Source organism: Alosa sapidissima, chromosome 15 (genome assembly GCF_018492685.1).
Source record: "Alosa sapidissima isolate fAloSap1 chromosome 15, fAloSap1.pri, whole genome shotgun sequence".
NCBI lineage: Eukaryota > Metazoa > Chordata > Actinopteri > Clupeiformes > Clupeidae > Alosa > Alosa sapidissima.
Window position 1 is genome coordinate 35,210,275 of NC_055971.1, and position 14,978 is coordinate 35,225,252.

Sequence of the window (14,978 nt, forward strand, 5' to 3'; positions counted from 1 at the left end):
CCATGACTATCAGTCAATAGACGATCGATCATATTCTCCAAAAGGCAGATATTCTCCTTCAGAATCAGAATAGGTGAATAACAGATCCAAGACTTACTCACACGTAATTTTTTTTTTTTTTCAACATTTGGTGTATTTCTGCTTCAATTTGTGCAAAACTATGGCCTCTGCGTTATGGAGGAAATGCATTTGTGTGTTTCTTGTGTTTTTTATGAAGCAACATCACAGATTACAACCATAAGAGAAATCATAAGAGAAAATATACAACTTTGGGACACTGGAATGTCAAAATTGATGCCTTACCTGTAGACAGTCTTGCTCCTTCTTGAAACCAAAGATTTTCTTAGTTCTAAATAGACAGTCTCTTTTAAAACCTCGCGCTGTGTTCCAAGTAGCTGCCCGCAGATGTGCCCGACTTAAAATAGGCGCGGCCAAATAAGAAAATTGGCCGATGCCGATTGATTAAAAAATAGCAAAAATCGGCCGATTAAATCGGCTGGCTGATCGATCGGTCGGTCTCTAGTCGCAATATTGCGACTTGGGCGGTTAGAGGGTTAAAGGCTGAGTGTATCGTCACTCCCCTAGTGACCTCTACCCTGACACACTTCATCTCAGTGTGTGTGTGTGTGTGTGTGTGTGTGTGTGTATGTGCAGGTGCCCTCTACCCTGACAACACTTCAGGTCAGTGGAAAACTGATGATGCAGTTCCACCAGAGCACAGCCACACCTATACCTGGATCGTCCAATCAGAGTTCGCGCCTGCAGAGGGTGACGCCCCTTGCCTCAGCTGGGCTTATCACTCACATGTCGACGCTCCCAAAGACATCGCATCAGGACTCATAGGACCTCTGCTGACCTGCAGGAAAGGTAACACACACACACACACACACTCTCACACACACTCACACACACACACTCAAACACACACTCACTCACACACACACACACACTCACACACACACACTCACACACTCACACACACACACACACTCACACACACACACACTCGCACACTCACACGCGTGCACACACACACTCACACTCACACACAGGGGCGTCGCTAGCTATTTAAAACATTCGGGGCTAGAGCCCAGAAGTTAGAGTCCTTTTTGTCCGGTGGTTTGGGGGTTTCTCCCCCGAGAGATTTTAAAAATCGGGCTGATGAACATGCAATTTTAACCTACTTTGAGAATGAAAAGGAAGGCCAATCGTAATGACTCACGTCACGGCATTCTGAATATTTTGATGTTTAGTGTAAGGAGAACGTCTCTTCTGGCAAAGTGCACCACATACAACACCCAAAATATGACATTAAAATAGCCTGTAGAATAAACATCGTCATGCACCTCTGTCAAGTGCACAGGTGTGAGCGTTCGGCTCGGGATAAACATTTGGACGTCACCCCCTTCAATTAATGGGCTATGGGTGCCTTGAAAGCAATGCATTTGGGTTGTGTCAAAATCAAGCCCAACATGCATTGCTTGAAAGCCCCCTCAAACGAGGTCAGGTTTACCATATTTACTGCGCATGTGATTCAATAGTAAATCACGATATATGGAAACTGAGCTGATCGAAATGTCCTCCTGGGTTGCGGGAGATTATGACACACTGTGAGTTTCCACTTCTTGTCCCTGCTCTGCCCTTTTTTTTCTCTAAAGAAACTTCTAATATCCATTTGTCCTTCTGTACACTTATTTCGCTAAGGCTAGTTAGTAGAAGCACGAAACAGCAATACGTAATAGCGTAGAGGAGAATTGAAATTGCAACATTTTGCAACAAATGATTCTAAACCTGCCCAGATCACGTCAGATTTTCTTGCGCTGCCGTTAATGCACACAATGGACACAAAACACAAAAGTCTCTTCTACGGGGCTATTTATTTCATTCACGATTAGAGTTTTTGTTGTTGTTGTTGACGGCCCATAGATCCGGGGCTATCCCCAGAGGATCCGGGGCTATAGCCCCGAATGCCCAGGTCTAACGACGCCACTGCTCACTCACACACACACACACACACACATTTACACACACACTCACACAAACACACACACACACACTCACATACACACTTGCACACCCACTCACACACACACTCACACACACACACACACACACACACACACTCTCACACACACACACTCTTTCTTTCTCTTACACACATGCACACCTACACACACACACACACACACATTCTGACGTGGGTGCAGAGCTCTTCCTGATGTTCAGTGTGTGTGTGGGTGTGGTCTGTGTGTGGTGTGTGTGTGGTGTGTGTGTGTGTGTGTGTAGGAGTTCTGCGAGAGGGGAGTGCGGGTCCGCAGCGTTCCGATGTGGGTGCAGAGTTCTTCCTGATGTTCAGTGTGGTGGATGAGAACCTGAGCTGGTACCACAATGGAACCGATCAAGAACTGGACGACGAGTCCAACCTCAAACACTGTGAGTGTGTGTGTGTGATAGATAGATAGATAGATAGATACTTTATTGATCCCCAAAGGGAAATTCAAGAACATTGACATTAGCCTACAGTGGGCAAACAATGACATGCCTAACCCTGGAACTGACTGACTCTGTCTCTCTCGTGCGTGTGCGCGCTCTAAGCAGCCTACGTTTCAAATTATGGTAGCCTAAGTTCAAGTTACAGTGGGCAGTGCTTCGACTTGGCCAGCTTCACTCGCGGTCCGCGCGTGGGATCACGCGGTATCACGCGACTTTAATTTGTATTTTTCCAGTGAGACGCTGCAACAACCCAAACAACCGGTAAATGGCTCAAGTGAGCAGGGTGTCTCGTAAAAAGAAATGGAGCCTGGAAAACCCTACACAGACTTCACTACAGACTTTAGCAGACTGGTTTAGAAATAATTTAATAGCCAGAAATATGCCTGCCCTGCCCTAATAAAGAAATATTTGGTTAACTGCGAGTGAATCCCATTTGCAGCCGTAGAAAAAACGCAGGACAAACTAAACACTAGAAAAGCATTTCCTGAAGGAAATACAGTGCATGAAAATGCAAAAAATATGATGTAAAATATCATACAGAGTAAAAACAAACTATATTGGTTGCTAGGTAGATGAGGTTTAATATAGTTGGAATGACTGAACAGTTAAATAGGTGGATAGTTTATATAGTTAAATGATTTACTTGGTAGATAAGGTTTAATATAGTTGGAATGATTGAACGGTTAAATAGGTGGATAATTTAAATGGTTAAATTATTTAGGTAGATAATTGACGATAACTGACAGTTGGAATGGCTCTAATGTTTGCTAGCAGTTATGCTAACTATGTTATCAAAGATAATAATGTTAACCAAGTTACTTAACTTAGCTAATGTTTTCATTTTTAGTAGTTATGCTAACTATGCTAACTAGCATGCTAACATGTTAAGTATGCTAACCATGTGACTTAGTTAACTTAACTAATCATTTTTAGTAGGTATACTATTTTAACTAGCATGCTAACATGCTAACTATGTTAACCATGTTCCTTAGCTAACCTAACTAATCATTTTTAGTAGTCATGCTTGCTAGCATGCTAACCATATTACTTAGCTAATCATTTTTAACAGTTTTGCTAAAAATGCTAACTAACATGCTAACTATGTTAACCATGTTACTTAGCTAACCTAGCTAATCATTTTTAGCAGTTATGCTAACTAACATGCTAACTATGCTAACCATGTTACTTAGCTAAACATTTTTAGCAGTTTTGTTAAAAATGCTAACTAGCATTCTAACATGCTAGCATGCTAACTATGCTAACCATGTTACTTAACTAACTTAGCTAATCATTTTTAGCAGTTTTGCTAAAATGCTAACAATGTTAGCAATGCTAACATGCTAACTATGCTAACCATGCTAACTAGCTACAGTGGGTAGGAGTCATAGTTGATGACAAGTAACAGTTACAATGGCTGAACAGTTAAAAAGTTCAGTAGTTTAAAGGGTTAAATTGTTTAACAGTGAAATATTGTAGTGAGGACTCTTATTTTGAAACAGTTTTTGGCAGAGGAAGCAGTTGAATAGGGTGTGTAGTCTTAATAGGGCCAGTTTGTATGCTTAAAGCCTGAGACTGGCAGTTGGTCCAGGTGGCCCGAACACCTGCCATAGGATTCTAATTGCTTAACGGCTCTATTGTGATGTCATCAGCCCATGTTAAGTCTATGGGGGAATTTTGAGTAGTTTTTAATTAATAGTTTAAAAAGTATAAAAGTTACAAAGATGAAAAATACATAGCCCACATGTCCTAAGTAAGACCTACGTAACATAGTTTGAATGAAGTTTCTACGTTAAACGGTTGAAGCTGCATTAACTGCGTTAGAAGAAGAAGAATAAGAAGAAGAAGAAGAAAATGCCTAGGAAGAACAGTACAGTGCATTTTCATGCACTGTAATTATGGTTTTCTCCGAGTGCAACGATGATAGACAGACATCATTTGGACAAAATATAGAGCATATTAACCTCCGTTGCTCAGCCAAATGCCTTCCTGTTACGTCCTGTTATCACGGAGTTACAAGCGATAAACGATTTTTGATGGTGCAAGTTTACTTCATTAGCGGTTTATTATTTTTTTGATTATTAAAGAGTGTTTTTCATTTAAAAAGTTTGACTTCGTGCTTATTCAGTAGAGCATTTAGTGCTCTCCCCAATCCCAGACGTTCACATTGCATGTTTGTTTGTAATGGGTGCAACCGCGAGATAGGCTATGCGTTTGACGGCAATGAGTTGTTAACAGACATGAACCAAGACATATAGCCCAGCAGCAATCTAGGGACTGTTTGTTATTTATTGAAGGGGCCACTGGAAGAATTTTGAGTGCTTCAGTTGCAAGTTGCATGACCCTCTCTTGCCTGCTAGAAATTGTTCAATGACCCTCCGACAGAATTGTTAAAAAAGACATGACCCTCCCCTGCCAATTGTCGCTGTCTTCCGCCCGCGCCACAGCCACACACTGTGATAACGTTCTTAAATCAATCTTTCCCATGAGCTTGCATGCTACCAGTCCTTCCTTTTCAAATGTGTTGCGCCTGTTTGCACAATTTCACAAATAATCATATGTGATTAATAATATGACAAATAATCCCTGTGCACGGGGACCGAAACAATGCATGCCAACTTTTTCCGTGTTTATCACATATTTTAACTTTCCCCCGCTGTCTTGCCGTTTTAATGTTTTCCCGTAGAATATCCCATATTTTAATACTCTCATAACAGCCCTGCCATCGGGCCTGTCTCTGTGTTGCCCTGTTGCTACCCCTTGCCCTTCTTACGAAACAGATGTCTTCAAATCATCGTTTTCCTTGCTTGAAGGCGAACTTAGAGTGATGTTAACCTATTTAAGTTTAACGGCGTGATTGTCGTGAGAGCACGATTCATTGGCGCTTGCATGTTCGGCCTTATGTCTACGTGCGCACCTGAGGCTACTCCGCTACAAGAGAAAGAATTTCCCCTGTTTGTATGTTCACTGCAAGTTGGCCTACCATAACTTACCAACTCTGCACTGTAGACCCTAACTGGCTATTTATATTTTTCTGTGAAATAAGCAAATGTATTTGTTCAACTTTATGAAGCAGAATTACGCATAGGCTACTTGGAACATAATACATTTGACAAAGAAAAGATGTATGTTGCTAGTGACAAAATATTAACTTTCAGTGTTTTACGATGTCTTTGTCATGGGGAAGTGTTTTTCCCCATGCATTTATTCTAGGTTACTGTCAGTGACTGCCGTGAGAGAAGCGGGGTCTGTGTTGTGTTGCGTTGCGTTCATTTATTTTCATTGGGCATGCCGTGCCGTGCCGTCCACAGCTTCTTCAGTTCTGACAAAGCCAAAATTACTCCTTTTGAAACAATGAGTGCAGGAAGCACGTTTGTATGGTTATATTCAGGGTGCGATTTGTGTAAAAACCAGAGGGGGGGATGATTTTTGAATACGTTTGTAACCCCCCCCAAAAAAATAAAAAAATGAACGAACGATTCATAGCCTAGTAATGTCATGGCTAATAGTACCCTATATTAGTTTTGCCACCTTTGTAACATTTTAGTTTTAGTTTACCGTGGTGTATGACTTTAAACAGCGAGTGTGCTTGGTATGATGATCAGCACCTCTAATGCAGGGTAGGACTACGTTTTGACAAGCATACAAATTCACCATGTTCTTGCCCCATCTGAAATGACTTCTCTACTTTTGCTGCCTCCATCCTTTCTGTATTTGTTGTGTAAAAAAACGTTGTATATGATGGCATATGAAGTCTTAAGTTAGTGAATTGGCGAACAGTGTTAGTTGGTAACCAAATAGCCTACACATTGCGCTACACGCTGCGTAGGCTACGTGCATTCTCTCTCCTGCTGATTTGCGTTCAGTAGCCAAGTGCGTAATATTGCAAAAGTTGAAAAAATAAATGTGTTTATTGTAGCCTACAGAAAATAAATAGCCTATCATACTGTCAGTTAATTGCCTACAGTGCAGTGAGGAGTTTGGAGAGTAAAGTTATAGGGCAACTTGAAGTTTTATGAAAATAATTTACGAACCAGAACATAAAGACCATGAAGCTTCTATTTCTTGCAGCTGTTAAAACACCCGCTAGATAGTTTAAATACCCACCAACATTCGTTTTTGCAGTACAGATTATTTCTAAAAGTTATTTGTCTACTACTGGCTGATTTATCAAACGAGTGCTTTCTCGTTCGTCCTCCGCAAACTACAGGTGTTTCGGTAGAGAGCCATTGAATAAGCGATGCCAAGCAATTTTTGTAACACTTTTTGTGACATTCAGCAAATATCTCCTCATTTAATGTAAGTTCCTTCGGACAATAGGCCTACGTTCTACTCTACGTGCAGTTGTCCTCCATCTCAGTTGCATCAGTTTTCTAATTCTGAAGGTTCTAAAACATTATTATGCTTCACTGAATCCTTCTCGTTTTCTTTCATTTGTCTAGCTAACTTTTCCATTGAACCTAGCCATTTATGATGGATTACACACTCGACATTCTGAAATGTCCTGCACGATCAAGGCCAAATTAAGTTATCACGCAGCCATTGTGTCAGCAGCATCAGTGCTGACGGTGCGTTTCTGATGTCAGATTATTATGTAGGCTAGCCTACTAGACTGTTCTCACGTTGCAGCGCTTTACTTATATGAAGTAGCATTAATCAATATGAGGGGCAGAGGGGGATAAACGTTGTCCCCTCCGACGATAAAAATAATTTATAATTTAAAATAACCCTGGTTATTTTGCTTGACGGGGGGGATCCCAAGCAGCTTTCAGTTTAATTAAATGGAATGTTAGTTGTAAACAAACGAGCTACTTGGTGAGGCTTGGCCTCACAGATGCGCTCGTGCCTTAGATGGCAGGAACAATCTTCACGATAGGCCTATTAACTAACCACCCGATTCAAGTTGGCTGGGGGGAAGGGGGGCCATCAGACATTTGTGCCCAGTTAATCCGGCCCTGCCCCCAACAAATCACACCTTCCCACCTCTGACAGCTTAAAAGAAGTCAAGAGGACTCCTTACTCACAGACCTATTCACAAACCTGCGGCATTGTGCCGTGTTTTGAAATCCTATGCAGCTACAGGAGCTTCCAATCGTGAGGAAGCAATTTTGCATTGTAGGCATAACTAACATGCAATAACGCCGCCAACAACAACAAAAACTAGGCCATTGTCAAATCATTGTCAACATGTAAATTAAATGTAACATTATTGTGAATCAAATTAAAATGTTTTCTTTTGCAAACGTAGGCATAGTAACAGAATAATTTAATAATGTTACAAAGATACTACATCAATCCGTATGTTTCATTAGGCTACTAGGCTGTTTTGCCTTGATTCATTTAGGCTAGGCCTTTTTATTCAGGGCCATATTCACAAAGAATTTTAAGACTAAAAGTAGTTCCTAACTGGTGGATTTAGGAGCAACTCCTAAAAATAATGGGCGTTTCACTCCTAACTTTAGGACTCCTAATTTTTTCACAAAAAGTAATTCACGAAGCATTTTAGACCTAAAAGTAGCACCTAAGTCTGGGACAGCTTAAGTCGAGAGGACTCCTAACTCACTAAGACCTATTCATAAACAGCTTTTTTGTGGCATTTTACGTTGCGATGTATGCGTAGCCTATGCGCAACAGGAGCTTCCAATCGCGAGGGAACAATTTTGCATTCATAAAAGGGAAACGCCACCAACAACAACCAAAACTACTCATTGTTAACATGTAAATGAAATGTAACGTTTCATTGTGAATCAAATTAAAATGTTCTCCTCTTTGCAAACTAGCCTAGGCATATGGTGACAGATTAATTTAATAATGTTGCAAAGGTAGGCTACTGCATCAATCCATAGGCCTATGTTTCATTAGGCTACTAGGCTATTTGTTTTGCCTCTTTATTCATTTAGGCTAGGCCTTTTTATTCAGTTATTAATTATCTTCCGTCCTTCGCACTACTTGTGTAGCACACGCATTCTCCGACCTGTCACCTGTCACTCATCATCGGAAGAGAGGTGTTTGGAATTCCCGCGTTACAATCGTCAGCCAATCAAGGTGGTCACTTCAGTCAAGCTCGTGCATGAGTAATGACGTCATCCATAGCCACGAAGACTCACTCCTAGTTTAGGAGTTGTCTGAAAGGCTTTGTGAATAACTTTTGAGAGAAAACTCCAAGCTAAAATCTTTTAAGTGCGATTTAGGAGTAGCCTACTCCTAGTAGTAAGATAAAAGCCTTTGTGAATAACTGGGGCCGTAGGCTATTCATCATCTTCCGTCCTTGTGTAGCGCACGCATTCTGAGACCTGTCACCTGTCACTCATCATCGTAAGGGAGGTGTTTGGAATCATGCCCGCGTTACAATCATCAGCCAATCAGCCAATCAAGGTGGTCACGCTTGCCCATTTACCCAAATTAATGGTCGAATATTACTGATGATCATTGTTTTTTAAGAACATGCAGTGTGCTTAGGGTACCAAAAACATCTTGCTCGTAAAAAAGCATCATAACGCACATTCTGGCGGGTCTGTTATTTACTGTAGGCTGCGCAAACCACAGGCCTTTATTTTGGCCATTCATTCATTCATTCATTCATTCATTCATTCATTCATTCAACCTTTATTTATTCTCGGAGGGTCATTGAGGGAAGCCCTCATTTTCAATGAAGCCGAGATTACAGAAGCGAAGCAAAGCGCTCCACAAACAAGACAACATTCGAGGCCTTCTGTTGAAGAATTTTATATAAAGCCTGCGCTAACAGTAATCTTCCTGCCCCTGATAGGCCTACCACAGCTGTGGATAGTGTGTAATGTTCAAGTAATAACACAATCCAATGTGTGTCTCAATTGTCCCCTGCTGACCACCTCACACATTTCTCTAGATTTTGCAACGAACTTACATGACACAATGCCATAAAATATGCCAGTTTTAGGACACAGAATAATGTTTGTAATGATACCAGGTAGGCCAGGTATTGTCGAAGGTGCATGGTGAAGTGAAATTCTTACTTTGGAAAACAAACATTTGCCGATATCATCGCCGATCATCAGAATATTGCAACAGATTCTGTGTTCTGGACTGCAGGTAACTTGTTAAGCCAGTGGTTCTCAAACTTTTATTTCATTCCCCACTTTGATCAAGGGGCATGACTGATGATAGTGGAGATAACGTGTTATCCCGAGGCTTTTGCAAGTCAGCATCTTCGACGGTAGTCTATTAAAAATATAAGTTTTCGATGTCCCAAACGGAGAGCCATACTTTATTGTTTTTAACAATCTCTATGCTACTCACAAAAATGTAGGCATGGGGACATGATGAAGTAGGCTATCCAACTGTCGTGTGTTAAATTATTGTGATTACGAGCCAGTGGTTTTCAAACATTATGCGTGACTCGGACATCTAACTAAATGCAACAGGCTCATATCGTCCTCACATTCGCAAATTGAGGACCAGTGTTTTGTCAAATTGCAAATAGCTATTCGTTTTAACGATTTTTTTATGATAGTATGAAGTGCTTTTTGTATAGGCTACTATCTTAATCTTGGAATATGGGGAGGGAAGTGGCGCATCTGCAGTCAGCCAAATATGAATGTAATTCTGCGGCATAAAGCAAATGTATTTGTTTATTGTACAGAAAAATGTCAAGCAGTCAATTGACTACATTGCAGTCAAGAAGTATGGCAAATTAAGACACTGTTTTGATTTGCGTAGTTGCGTTACCCCCAACACTGACAATAACATAGACAGCAAATTAAGATATTTTTTCGTTTTGTGGAGCGGCACCGGTAAGCTATCAAAAGCAGATTTCGATTTTTGCTACCACCGTGTAGTCAAGCCTTAAGCCATTCCCAAGTAGCCCTAATCGAAGTAATGTTTAATTACGATTTATTTTGTTATTGAATTCGTAGGCTGGGATTCCTCTCGGTAACAATTACGTTTAAAGGTAGCCTAGCCTCCTGCTTTTTCAGAAGGCGCGGCAGTCAGGCTACTGACAGAGCGATGTACAGTGGCAGAGCGACGCACAGTGGCTGAAAGTGGTACTAAAGCTTCACGCAGCTTCACGCCTCGTAATGCGCGACTGAAGTGGCCATTTGAAAGCGATGCCCACTGTATAGTGTATTTTAGATGCTGCTAAGCAAATCTTTCCATTGCAATAGCCATCGTCGCAGATATGAAGTTACTTCATGATCTTGGGGTGGCCTGTGGATGATCATGCTTGATCTTGAGTAGGGGTGGGCGATATATATCGTCTGCGATAATATCGTGATTGCTGTTTTAACGATGTGCAAATTGACATTATCGAGTATTTAAATTACTTAGGGGGAAAACACTCGAAATCACGCATTGAACCCCTATATATTCACTAAGCCAGGAGGTGTATGTGAGAGAAGCCCCTGGCTGCAGCAGAGCAAGTCACGTAATTGCTAGTGGTCCACGTTGTAACATGCACACCTAATGTTTATTTTTTGCTGCTACTTCTTTCAAGTGGCATTGATGAGTTAAAGTCACGGTATTATATGTAAATATTAGGCTAGCCTTTGAGTATTTTAATAGTCAGTTGCAAACAAAGAAATCTTCTTATGTTACCTTTTTGCAAATGGACAAGTTCGCTCTAAATATCAACTTTTTTTTAAATATTTTTTTAATATATTTTTTGGCCTTTTATGTCTTTAATTTACAGGACAGTAGAGAATGACAGGAAGCGAGTGGGAGAGAGAGTTGGGGTGGGATCCGGAAGGGACCACGGGGCGGGAATCGAACCTTGAGCCAACTGTATCATGACATGTTCTGTTTTACAACGGAATTTATACTGTGCGCCTAATTTGGTTTAAAGGCACACTTAAGAGTTTTTTTACCTTAACATAACCTTCCAAAATCATTTTGATGGCACATAACCTCATAACATGATGAGCGGCACTTCTAACATCGTCTTAGGGGCCCTCGGCGATTACCCACGAACATAATAGTGGGGAAAACTCACTAAACATCAATATTTTGACCATCAAACCAACCAGGAAGTAAGGTGAGATGACCATAGACGTTTGTATGAAGTCATTTCCTGTCCAGGGATGGGTAGATTAACTAGCTCAGCAACAGCGCCATCTATCCGTAGACCGTAATCCACCCATTGACTTGGATTAACATGACTTTGATGAGTGATATCTCTGACTATGATAGCTGTAGTAAAAATTTCAATATTATTTATTTTAAAAAATAAATAAATAAATAAATAAGTAAACATTTGCTCATGTTTGTGTATATAGTTGGTTAAAATGAAATGACAATACTTACAATACTTTAATCATATTGCTGAGGAAATGACAATACTTTAATCATATTGCTGAGTTTGTGCAGAAGAAAAGCTATAAAAGTCTGTATTGCACCTCTGAAGTCATGAAAACAATGCAAAAACCTGAGATCTAAGGGTTAAGGTGTGTGTGTGCGTGTGTGTCCTCTCCCTGCAGCCATTAATGGGCACATGAGTGGCACTCTGCCGGGGCTGAGTGTGTGTGGGGGCGCTCGCGTGGCCTGGCATCTGATGGGCATGGGCAACGAGGCCGACGTTCACTCCGCCCACTTCTACGGCCACACCCTCCTAGAGCGCGGGCACCGCCGTGATGTCATCAGCGTGTTCCCGGCCACCTTCACCACGGCCATCATGACTCCCATGACAACGGGGAAATGGATGCTAAGCTGCCAGGTCAATGAGCATTTTAAAGGTAACGTGTGCGTGCGTGTGTGTGTGTGTTTAATGTGTGTGTGTGTGTGCGTGTGTGTGTGTGCGCGTGCGTGTTTATGTGTGTGTGTGTGTGTGCGCGTCTATGAGTGTGTGTGTGTGTGTGTGTGTGTGTGTGTGTGTGAGAGTCATTTCCTGATCCCACCCCATCTCTCTCTCCTGCGGTCATATCCCGATCCCACCCCATCTCTCTCTCTCCCACAAACAATGCTTGAACGTTCTATTTGGGCCCCAATCTACTTCCTCTGCATTAAGATAACATATGGAATGTTAAAAAGGAAGTCTTGTGGGGCCAACTATGATGCTGATAATGGAACTCTCTTGAAAGGGTCCATAAGAGAATGAGCATCGTTTACGCTAAGCTAACAGAAGAGACAGCTTTGACTGCTCTACCTCATATAAGAGAATGATCATAGTTCATGCTAAGCTAACAGGAGAGACAGCTTTGACTGCTCTACCTCGTATAAGAGACTGAGCATTGTTTATGCTAAGCTAACAGAAGAGAGCTGACTACTCTACCTTATATAAGAGAATGATCATAGTTTATGCTAAGCTAACAGAGAAGACAGCTGTGACTGCTTTACCCCCTTATAAGAGAATGAGCATTGTATATGCTAGGCTAACAGAGGAGACCGCTTACTTCTCTACCCCATGTAAGAGAAGGTTTATGATTGTATATGCTAAGCTAACAGAAGATACAGTTGACTGCTCTACCCCTTAAGAGAATTAGCTTCATTTATGCTAAGCTAACAGAGGAGACAGCTCTGTTGTAAGATTATGAGCATAGTTTATGCTAAGCTAACCTATGCTAAGCTAACTGTTGGAGCACTGACACTAATGACTTGCGTGACTCACTCTGAGTGAAACACATGACCCAACCTAGCGCTAGCGGTTACGTTGTGGTCAACAGGAAAATTGCTAAAATATACAGAACTGCTATCTCCCCTTTACATCATCTCTACTAATATACAGAACTGCTATCTCCCCTTTACATCATCTCTACTAATGTACAGAACTGCTATCTCCCCTTTACAACATCTCTACTAATATACAGAACTGCTATCTCCCCTTTACATCATCTCTACTAATATACAGAACAGCTATCTCCCCTTTACAACATCTCTACTAAGATATACAGAACTGCTATCTCCCCTTTACATCATGTCTACTAAGATATACAGAACTGCTATCTCCCCTTTACATCATCTCTACTAATATACAGAACTGCTATCTCCCCTTTACATCATCTCTACTAATATACAGAACTGCTATCTCCCCTTTACATCATCTCTACTAATATATGGAAAACTGCTATCTCCCCTTTACAACATCTCTGAAGCCTCAATGACAGGATATGACATCTCAGTAACTGGATGTTAAGTGTCAGTAACAGGAAGTGAATGCTGATTGGTTACAGCTGGCCTGCAGGCGTTCTACCAGGTGAACACATGCCCCTCCGATGCCCCTATCTCCATGGAGACGGGTGGGATGGAGCGGCCTTATTACATCAGAGCTGAGGAGCAGGAGTGGGACTACGGCCCGCTGGGAGTCGACACGTTCACTGGCAAACCTCTCACAGAGCCTGACAGGTACACACACACACACACACACACACACACACACACACACACACACACACACACACTACAGCCCGCTGGGAGTCGACACGTTCACTGGCAAACCTCTCACAGAGCCCGACAGGTACACACACACACACACACACACACACACACACACACACACACACTACGGCCCGCTGGGAGTCGACACGTTCACTGGCAAACCTCTCACAGAGCCCGACAGGTACACACACACACACACACACTACGGCCCGCTGGGAGTCGACACGTTCACTGGCAAACCTCTCACAGAGCCCGACAGGTACACACACACACACACACACACACACACACACACACTACAGCCCGCTGGGAGTCGACACGTTCACTGGCAAACCTCTCACAGAGCCCGACAGGTACACACACACACACACACACACACACACACACACACACTACAGCCCGCTGGGAGTCGACACGTTCACTGGCAAACCTCTCACAGAGCCCGACAGGTACACACACACACACACACACTACGGCCCGCTGGGAGTCGACACGTTCACTGGCAAACCTCTCACAGAGCCTGACAGGTACACACACACGCACACACACGCACACACACACACGCACACACACACACACACACATACACACACACACACACGCACACACACTACGGCCCGCTGGAAGTCGACACATTCACTGGCAAACCTCTCACAGAGCCCGACAGGTACACACACACACACACACACACTACGGCCCGCTGGGAGTCGACACGTTCACTGGCAAACCTCTCACAGAGCCCGACAGGTACACACACACGCACACACACTACGGCCCGCTGGGAGTCGACACGTTCACTGGCAAACCTCTCACAGAGCCCGACAGGTACACACACACACACACTACAGCCCGCTGGGAGTCGACACGTTCACTGGCAAACCTCTCACAGAGCCCGACAGGTACACACACACACACACACACACACACCCATCAACCAGTCTGAGGTACGCACTAACACACACACACACCCTTTAACCAGTCTGAGGTACGCACTAACACACACACACACCCTTCAACCAGTCTGAGGTACGCACTAACACACACACACACCCTTCAACCAGTCTGAGGTACGCACTAACACTCTCTCTCTCTCTCTCCTGGTCTCCAGTGATTCCGAGGTGTTCTTTGCAAAAGGGGGCGGG

At 42.6% G+C, this 14,978-nt stretch overlaps 1 protein-coding gene across 10 annotated transcripts in view; it reads left to right on the forward strand.

Annotated features, from left to right (window-relative positions):
• Positions 1 to 14,978, forward strand: part of LOC121683726 (ferroxidase HEPHL1-like) — a 98,080-nt gene that overhangs the window by 18,111 nt on the left and 64,991 nt on the right. For all 10 annotated transcript variants that reach the window (XM_042063499.1, XM_042063490.1, XM_042063491.1 and 7 more), the window contains exons 3-7: positions 655 to 867; positions 2,287 to 2,433; positions 11,943 to 12,197; positions 13,632 to 13,803; positions 14,945 to 14,978. The exon at positions 14,945 to 14,978 is cut by the window's right edge and continues 103 nt beyond it. In XM_042063499.1, the coding sequence (XP_041919433.1) occupies positions 655 to 867; positions 2,287 to 2,433; positions 11,943 to 12,197; positions 13,632 to 13,803; positions 14,945 to 14,978 (821 nt within the window). The remainder of the gene's footprint in view (positions 1 to 654; positions 868 to 2,286; positions 2,434 to 11,942; positions 12,198 to 13,631; positions 13,804 to 14,944) is intronic.